We start from the raw sequence: 9888 nt of genomic DNA, 5'->3' as shown, positions 1-9888 counted from the left end.
CCCAGGGCCGCTGAGCCTTTGCTCCGCAGGGGGAGAGGCCACAGCGGTGAGAGGCCCGCGTACCCCAAAAAAAAAAAAAAAAAAGAATAATAAGCGCATCTAAGGGGCCAGGACCACTCCAGAGAGGGGAGCCGGCATCAGTAATGAGGGTCACCGCAGGCGCTGAGCTCTGGGTCTCACTGCCCGGCTCCGCATCCTTGTCTAAGGTTTTTATTAGCAGTACAATGTCATTCACAGCGGAAGCTAACACGCTTCCCTCGCATGTGACTGGTTGGGTTTTGTTTGGAAATTCAGAAGTGGAAGATCAATTTTTTTGGTTTCATTCTAAGTAACGTTTGTTGGATTTTTTTGTTTGTTTCTGATTGCGTTGTTGTAAAAAAAAAAAAAAATCTCTTGCATTGAAAGTAACCCACAAACATTTTTCCACGTGACTGTATCTCTAAGGCTTCCATTCTTCCTAAACACCGTGTCCGGGAGGCGTTCCAGGGAACGGATGAACACGGCGTTCTTTGAACCTGAAGAGAGCTGGTCCGGGAGAAATCTAATTCAAGGAAATGCACTCCAGGCGGGCCCTGGGCTCTCACAGTTCGCAGCACCAAAAGGTGAGTCAATTAAAATTTTATCTTAAAAAATGAAATTAGTGAAAATGAGCTTACTCCAGTTTATCTTGAACACATTTCAGGTTACGTCACCCCCATGCTCTAATTTGTGGACTAGAGTAAGGAATGGGTCTATGGTTGGTTTTGTGGTGGGTGTGTCGGGGTGAGCAGTGGGGGAGTGATGCTTTTTGGCAAATCCACTAGATGGCATGACCTGGCATGCTTCACTTCACGTTCAGGTAGGAGGCAGTCACTTCTAGCAAGGTCGGGAGGCTTCCTCAGTGTCCCAAAGGCCTTGCTCTGAATCTTTTGATGTTCCAACATTCTCTTTTTTGGCAGGGAATTCCTGGGCTTGGTCAAATCTGGCCACCGTAGGGAGGAGGTGCATGGCAGAGCTGTGCTCCAGTTACTACCGACTCAGAGGGCACTTAACAAGCCGGCAGGGGAGGGGCAGGACAGGAACCTCCCTGTCCACGTTCTGGTTGGAACCAGGCATTAAGTTCAAGGCCCCTACAAGACAGGCCAGGGAAGGCGACCGAGGCACGCTCTTCGGGGCTCTAGGAAAGGGGCTGTCACATCAGGGATTTGGGAGCGTGCAAGCATCTCTCCAACAGATCGAGATGCAAAACCCAGAAACAGAAATATTCCAGGTTCCACCCAGTGGCTCCAGTCGGGGGCAAGTTGGCTGCAAGAAACATAAGCCCACTAAAGCTGGCTCAGGTCACGTGGAGGTACGCTGGTGGAGCCCCGGGGACTGGGCCCACAAAGCCCGCGTCCGGGCTCCCCTCTGTCTCATGGGGCCTCTCCGCCTGTCTGCTCCACCCGCCTGCTCCCTTCCTTCTGCGGCCCGTGTTTCGCTCATTCTGGTTTCTCTGCTCCCCCTGAGACTCCGGTGTGAATGATGCTGGGACCCAATTCCAAGTTCCCAGGGTTCAAGGAGAGGGAATCTCACTGGCCGCTTTTGGATGAGGTGTCTGCGGTAGGCTGAATAATGGCCCCCAAAGACGTCACGTCCTAATCTACAGGACCTGTGACTATGTCACCTTGCACTTGGCAAAAGAGAATTTGCAGACGTGATTCAGCTAAGGACCCCGACATCGGGTGGGCCCAATGCGATCGCGAGGTTCTTATGAGAGGGACCCAAGAAGAACAAAGGAAGGGAACATGACAACAAAAGCAAAGGTGCTGTGATCCGAAGGTGGCGTGATGTGGTCTCGAGCCAAGGAACGTGGGCAACTCTGGAAGGTGGAAAAGGTGAGAACATGGATTCTTCCCAGAGGGTGGCTCCAACCACCTTCAAATAGGAAAACATTCTCAGTTCTGCTCTGTGTGGGGATCGTACACCTGTGTTTGTTCTAAACAAAACTTCCAATGTGGCAAACAAAACAAAGCAACACCAGCTCACCTCATTGTACCAGCCGGCAATGAGTTCCAAGTTGCCCACGAACTTCCAGAAGGTTTCGTACTGTGAGAACAGGTTCTCGGCGCTGCTGGGAATCTCTTTTTGTTGCTGGAAGTTCAGGTATTTGACCTCTCTCAGCACTGCCACCAGCTAAGGTGAATGAAGAGAATAGAAGAGGTGAGGGGGTGGCCTCAGTGGCATGGCACTTAGCAGCACAAGTGAGGGTCTGTCCCTGGGATGCTTGTACAGCCCCCAAAGCTGGGGGGAGGTCTGATTGGGGATGGGCTCTGCTGGTAGGATCACGATGCCTTCACCCTACTGACTGTTCCTGATGTCTAGAAGTGCTGGCATCACCAGCATGGTGGACACCATCATTGTAACTAACCCGCCAGGCGTCTGAAGAAAGGCTCCTCCCGAGGGTCTGACCTTCCCTCGGCCCTCTCCACTCCCTGGTTACAGCCCAGGAGACCAACAGCAGGGCGTCCCTTGCGACAGAGCTTCTGCCCTCGCTGCTCAGCCAACACCGTTCTTGGAGAGGCCCCAGTAACCTTTACATTGCTGAATCCATGGGTCATTTCACAGGCCCCGTCTCACGTGGCCTCTCAGCAGCTGGTCCCTCCCCCTCCCGGGCACATGGTCCCCTTTGCGTCCAGGACACCAGGCTCTCCTGGTCCCCATTACCAGTCTCTCTGATGCTTCTGAGATTTAAGTGTTGGAGAACCACGGATGGGGTCCCTCTCGATCTGCTCTCAGGTTGGTGACCTCACCCAGCGTCACAGCGTTAAGAACCATCTACGTGTGAATGATTCCCGTGCTCACGTCCCCAGCTCGGGTCTCTCTCCTGACTTGAGACTCCTATATCTACCTGCCTACTCAGCGTCTCCACGTGGATGTCCAGTTGACATGTCAAACTCAACGTGACTGAAACAGAGCAGTCTTGCCCACCGGCCGCCTCCACCCGCTGTCTCATCTGATGGCCATTCCCCCCTTCCAGTTGCCCAGCCCCAGAATGCTGGGGCTGACCCCTCTCTTCCTGCACACATGATTTCCAACCTGTCTAGGATCTCATCGGCCCTGTGATCAAAATCTAATCTAACCCCTGTGCACCTTCACTGCTGCTGCTCTGGTCCAGGCCACCACCCTCTCATCATCCCTCACCTGGATTCCAGCAAAACACTCCTAAGTGGTCTCTCTCTGTGCTTCTGGCCTTGCCCTCCCCACAAGACCACTCACACACAGCATCTAGGGGGACCCTAGCATCAATCAGATCGGGGCCCTCCTCCGCTCGAAACCCTGCAACGGCTGCCATCTTGCCCGGAACAAAGACCCAAGTCCCTTTCAGGGCCCGAGAGGCTCTCTGTACCCCATCATCTCCTCACTCCCTCTCCCTGCACCTCCCCTGCTCACTCCACCCCGGCCTCACTGGTCTCGCTGCTCCCACAACACGCCAGGCACACGCATACCTCCTGGCCTTTGCTTTAGCTGTTTGCTCTCCTCGAAGGCTTTCCTCCCATCTTTGCTGGCCAATGCCCTCACCTCCTGCAAGTCTCTGCTTGAATCCAAAGCCGCAACCTGCCCCCTTCCTCCGGCTCTGTCCATTCCCCGCTTACCTGCCTTTCCCATTCTTTGAGGCACCGACCATCACGTTCTCATGTGTTATACGTTATGCTGGTTCATCGTCTCCGCCCCCTCTTCTCCTGGCCCTTCCACCGGGCCCCCACCACTCTCTCCCCTCTCTCTGTCTCTCCCCCTCTCCCTGTAGGAGGCAAGCTACAGAAGGACAGAGATCTTGGTTGGTTCACTAATTTATCCCAAACACATACACAAAGTAGGTGCTCAGTAACTATTTGTTGAATGAAAGAATGAATTTGGGTGAAAGAAGGTTTCAGAGGAAAAGTCACATCCGGGTTCCCTGCCTTCCTGGTATCACCGCTGTGCTCAGAGCAGGGAAGATGCGTTCTTGTAAGGCAGGTGCTTGTAGAGATGCAGGCTGCTCCAGCTTCTGCCCGCGTACATGGTTAACTACCTGGGGTTTAGCCCTGGATGGTGTGGATTCCCTCCAGCCTTCCCGACTTGACCAGGGGGTCCACTTATTTAGATCCTGAAAATACCTTTCTTTTTTTTTTTTTTTCTTTTAAATTCTCAAATTGATAGTTCCTCTTGGGATCCCATGAAAGGCGGCCCAGCTTTAAAATAGTGTACTCATTCCAGCTATTTTCAAGGAGGCTACGACTGTCTCATACCTTAAATATATCCTGGGCATACTTTAAGCAACACTTGAATAATAAAGCTTTAGCTGAATATGACATAAACATCAACCCCACAAGTCCATGCTGTTGGTAGGAGGGGGGGTCAGCCTCAGGGTCACGTGGGCTTGCCCCGTGGGGAACCCCAGGTCCCCTGCCCTCCCGATGCTGCGGCCAGACGACACGCACCGCTTTGCTGAAGTTGACGCGGATGAGGCTGGTGACGGGGTCCCGCTGGATCAGGGGCTGCCCCAGGGTGAAGTGGCAGTCCTGGTCTACCCCCGCCGCCCACTGCTGGTAGATCCTCTCACGGTAGCTTCTCAGCAGTTCCACCATCTCGTCGTATTTCTGGTATATCAGCTTGGCCTCCACGCTGGACATGACCCTGGAATCAGAGTTAGGAGGAGGGTCAGGTGCCGTCTCCCTCAGGGCACTCCTGCCCTGCCAGACCGTGCCTGCCAGACCTTGGGGTGATGCAGCAGGCAGCCAGCTCTCTGTTTCTTCCAGGCCGAGACACTGAACATACACATAGATGACGCCCTTCACAGGCAGCAACGAGCCCGGAAAGTCAAATGATAACCCTTGTAATACTGGCCCTGAATGGCCAGGACTTGATTCATAACTGCCACCCTTCCTTAATTTCTGTCCTCCCTTCCAACTTAGGACCATCCAGAGAGCCAGACATGCCTCCTGACCAAACACACAGGACGCCCTCCTCCAGTCCCCATGCTGATGGCCTCCAGTCCAGGAGACCTGGAGCCTTCTCTGTTCTGCTGTGGGTTCTTCCACTCCTCTGCCTGCTTTCCAGGCTCTGCCAAAAACAAGTGACCGTGGCCAGCTCCCTGTTCCGGCCAGCACCGAGGAAGCAGCCATTGCTTGTTCTCATTTGGGCGTCTTTGTTCATTTCCATGAGGGTGACCACCAAGGTCACCTTCCCGACATGCCCACTGGGAAGGCACCCAGAGGAGGGGGAGGTGCAGTCAGGGTCTCTCCTGGGACCGTGCCCTGGGAGGGAAAGGCTTGGCCGATGGTAAGCATGGGCCTGCCTCAGAGCTGGGACAGACGTCCTCACAACCCACCGCAAACTCCACAGCTGTGGAGGAGCGCTGCCCACCCGGGGCCATCACTCACGGGTGCTCGATGTACTTGAGGTCCCTCATGGGTGCCTCCAGCCTCTCCTGCAGCTCCAGGCTCCACTTGAGCTGCCCGGCCACCGGGGGCATGTTTTTATGGATAGGGGGGATGTTCCCGTCTGCCGAGGCCGCAATCTGGGTGTCATACAGGGTCTTGGTGTTGTCCAGCTCAGCGTCAAACAGCTCCAGCATGACCGAGTACCTGGGCACCACCTCGGGGAGAATCAGAGGCCGTTCCAAGAGGCCGCCACACATGTGCAGGAGCTGGGGAGAAACAAGAGATGCGCCTTCGCCGGGGCCCGCAAACTGCCCCATCCCCGGCGTCACCCCCAGCTGCGTGTCTGGGATGCCATGTGCAGCCAAGCTTCAGGAGCAGGAAGATACACGCCTTCCAGACAAAGAAGCTTTTCTCTGTGTGGCAACTGGCTAACCGGGCGCCTCAATGATTTCCATGTTGATGTACGCTGGGTCCCTACATACTTAGCTTATAAACCAACAGTACAAACTAGGTCCAAGGTCTGGAAAAATCTATTCTGGGCCCAGGAGAAATCAGGGTTTGGACAAAGAAGATTTAAACATTTAAGAAATACCATTTCAAAAACTGAAAAAAAAAAAAAAAAAAAAAGAAAAAGTAGCCACAATACTGCACTTATATAACCAGGGCTTATGCTATAACTGGATGGAGAAATGTCTTTTTTTTTTTTCTGTATTTTTTTTTAACATCTTTATTGGAGGATAATTGCTTTACAATGTGTTAGTTTCTGCTGTATAACAAAGTGAATCAGCTCTACATATACATATATCCCCATATCTCCTCCCTCTTGAGCCTCCCTCCCACCGTCCCTATCCCACCCCTCCAGGTGATCACAGAGCACCGAGCTGATCTCCCCGTGCTATGCAGCAGCTTCCCACTAGCTGTCTATTTTACACTTGGTAGTGTATATATGTCCACACCACTTTCTCACTTTGGAGAAATGTCTTAGTCATGAGAATTATTCCTTTTAGGAAGAGCTCTGATTCTCAAGGACCCACCCAGGCAAGAGAAGCCGCCATGGGGAAGTTTGTTTTCCTCTGAAAAATGCTCTGTGGAAAACAGGAACAAACCAGGTGAGAGGGAGGCCAATCTTAACTACGTGGGCTCCCCAAACCACTAAAGTCGCCAAGTGCTGGGTGTGGGGAAGGGTCTGTAGGAGCGTCCTGGGGCTGCCATGACAGCACCGCGAACTGGGCAGCTTCAACCACAGAATTTATTCTCTCACAGCCTGGAGGCAACAAGTCCACAATCAAGGTGGACAGGGCTGCGCTACCCTGAAGGCTCCAGAGGAGAGTCTGTCCCAGCCCCTGGGTCCCCGGGGGTGGGCGGCAACCCTCGGCTTGTAGACCCGTCACTCCACCCTCTACCTCCTTGGTCATGGGGCCATCTTCCCTGTGTCTCCTCCCTTCTTCTGGCACAGACCCCAGACACACTGGATTAAGGTGCACACCGCTGTGGTAGGACCTCAATTTACATCTCAGTTACATCTGCACCGACCCTATTTCCAATAATGCACAGGTCCCGTGGGTCCAGACTTCATTCTCTCTCTCTGGAGGACACAGTTCCACCCACCAACAAAGGGGCCTGTTTTTAGCCCTGGGCTGGCCAGGTAGAGGTGGCACTGGGGACAGGGCCCAGACATCGTGCATAGGTGTTGAGAGCGGGGAGCACTGACTGGGAGAGCTCAGCTCCTGGGGGTTTGAGGAAATTACAGGGAGGGCTTGGCACATTCCCAGGCCGTGACACCAGGGGTTCAGGCGTGGGCTGCCTGATTCCCCCAGGAGCCGGGACAGCCCGGGTCCCCTTCAATGTGTCATTTCCATGGCCTGTCAGCCCGAGAGCCCTGACCTGATTACTCCAGTGGGGGACATCACTTCACATATCTGAGGGTGGTAACCATAAACATGCCCTAGCACCTTGCAAGTAATGAGCTCATCACCCTGTGATCTGCAGATGCTACACACTGGCAATTGTGGGAGAAAAAAAAAAAAAGTAAAGCTTAGTAGAAGAGAATAAGGTAGAATTACCTGGGTGTTTCAGTTAGAATCTTGGCTGGAATCAGAGGATGCCTCAAATTGGGCCATAGAGGAGTTTCTTAAAAGATCCTCTCACAGCGGTGGGTGTCCAGGGAGGCCTCAGGCCGGGGCTGAGCCTGAGTGGTGAGGGAGGGGCCCTTACTGCAGCCTGGAGAGAGAGGCCGTGGGGTTGGGCAGTGACATGTGACATGTTAGGGTAGCTCCGAGCCAGCCTGAGGTCACCAGGGGAGGGGTGCCTGAGCCTGGGGGTGCCCACGGCAGAGCACTCCTGGAGACAGACGGGGATTCATCAGGGCTCAGACCACACGGCCCCATTTTCTCTGGGATATGGGCTGCAGCCCTTGGTGCCTGGAAGGGCTGGACCCAAGTCTCAGATTTGTCCTACTTTTTGGTACGAAAACTAAGACCACTGTCCTTAAAAATGGCCTTTTGGGGAAAGCAGTGGAATAATGCAGAGAAAGGAGGAAAGATTTTCAGGTACCCGAAAGCCAGATGGAACAGCCACGGACCCCCGGGAAGACCCCGTAACTCCCAGTTGCTAAGCACCGATACCTGCGGAGGGGCTCCTGACATATTAGGTCACCAGCGTCATTTCTCTGGAAACTGACATGTAACAGTTGGGAAGAACATGTCCCTCTTGTTGGTCGCTGACCCTCTTGACTTTTTTCCTCCCCACTCCTATTCCTTTTATTTCACGTTTACATGTTTTTTGGCCTCTGGCTTCTGGGAAGGAGGTTAATTTCATTTTCTGCCAGGAGGAGTTCATGTGGAAAATTGCTCTAGAACTTTCCCGGCTGCGTGTGAATTACTGACAGTGAGAACGAGCATCCAGACAGCTTGGGAACATGCGGGGGACCAAGGGGACGGCAGGGAGGGGACCCCAAGGGCCTGTCCTGATTAGAGCACAGGGTTGTCAAGGGGGAGGAAATGTTCTTCGGTGCAGAGAGGAAGGTGAGCAGATGGAGATGGGGATGGTTCACAAGAGTTTTCTGCCTTATTTTCTTTCTAGTCTAGCACAGACATAAAGTTACATGTTAGAAGCGGACTTCACCTTGTGGAGTGCAGAAGCCGATTTAGGCCACGACAGGAGTGGGGAACGCCCCGGGGGTAGAACAAGGGCGTTTGCCAGTTTGAGCACCTGGGGGTGGACTTCAGTCCCTCAGGTGCCACCCGGAGCTCCTCCTGGACCAGCTCCTCCCCTCCGAGGGGGGACCTACGGTCTCTCGATCGCGAGGGGAATAGGCGTCTCGGTTTGGATACATCAACCCACCTCCTTCCCCATCGCTGGAAGACAGTGCAATGCGGCACCCAACCAGCAGAAGGTCTGGGGGTGCTTCTCCTCCTGGTTCCATCCACACAGGAGGCGAGAGGGACTAACCGCCTGGCACCCCGGTCCGTCAGCTCCAGCATCGTCTTAATTCTCGGAGACCCCACCACAGGGGAGGACCTGGTGTTTCCACATTAAAGCACTGGCTGCAAACCCTACCTGGGACTCTTTGCACTTGGGTAGCCCTGGGGGTAAGAGCCTCTCGGTTCCGCCTAAGGTCTTCCCTGGGAGTGAGCAGTGGTAACAGCTCCACTCCCTTGGCTGGGGCCAGTTCCCTCCACGGGGAAAGCTCCAAAGCACCTGCTGTGTGCTAGGCTCGGTTCTGAGTCAACCCAAATCAAGCGCCTGCCCTCAGGGAGTTTATATTCTAGTTTGGAAGACGACAAACTCATAGAGATCAATACACCACAGATGCCGGGGCGGCGGGGGGCGGCGGGCGATGGGGCAGGGAGTGGGGAAGATACAGGTGAGAAAAGGGGTGGATTGAGTGACTGTCTGACACACAAGGGAGGAGCTAGCCTGGGTAAAGAGGAGTGGCCCCTCCTTCTTGGAGACTAGAGGCAAGTTAGTACAGGGGGGGGGGGGGGGGTCGGGCAAGCACGAAGAAGAAAAACCGAGCAGGTCAGTGTTGGCGATGGCAGCGAGGGGAGCACGGAGTGAGGGGAGGGCTCCTGCCTGGAGGACGAAGTGAGGGAGGCCTCTCCAAGGAGGCGCCTGAGGCAGCTCCAGGGGGAGGGTGTTCCACAGAAGGGAACAGCATGGGGGCACTGTATTAATTTGCATTCACTGATATTTCGCCTGGAGCACCAACTCCATCCAAGACTTAATTGATCATTACATTTGCAAGCTTCAAATCCCCAAGCATTTGCATTTTTTGAAAGAATCTAAAAGGCAAAGGACAGCCTGGCATTGGCATGAGAGAGATCTTTGTGCTCAGGGGTGGCGGGCTTCCTGGGTCCCCAACTCAACCCCAGCCCCAGCATCCTCTGGAAGAGTGGCCACTGCCCTATGCTACCTAGGCCAACCCGACTGCCTTCCCGGCCACGGGAGCCCATCCAGATGAGTGGTTTAGAACAGGGATCCTGCCAGCAGTGAACCTTGGAGCTGGTTT

The 9888-nt window shown here is 54.1% G+C and overlaps 1 protein-coding gene across 1 annotated transcript in view; it reads right to left on the bottom strand.

Annotated features, from left to right (window-relative positions):
* The window catches only part of DNAH17 (dynein axonemal heavy chain 17), a 115481-nt gene that overhangs the window by 96096 nt on the left and 9497 nt on the right, over positions 1–9888 (bottom strand). Inside the window, exons 11-13 of the mRNA XM_007462391.1 lie at positions 5379–5644; positions 4437–4632; positions 2005–2151 (exon numbers count right to left, since the gene is read on the bottom strand). Of these exons, the coding sequence (XP_007462453.1) occupies positions 2005–2151; positions 4437–4632; positions 5379–5644 (609 nt within the window). The remainder of the gene's footprint in view (positions 1–2004; positions 2152–4436; positions 4633–5378; positions 5645–9888) is intronic.

Source organism: Lipotes vexillifer, unplaced genomic scaffold (genome assembly GCF_000442215.2).
Source record: "Lipotes vexillifer unplaced genomic scaffold, Lipotes_vexillifer_v1.1 scaffold1691, whole genome shotgun sequence".
NCBI lineage: Eukaryota > Metazoa > Chordata > Mammalia > Artiodactyla > Lipotidae > Lipotes > Lipotes vexillifer.
Note: the sequence above shows the minus strand (reverse complement) of the source record. Positions and strands in the feature narration are given on the sequence as shown.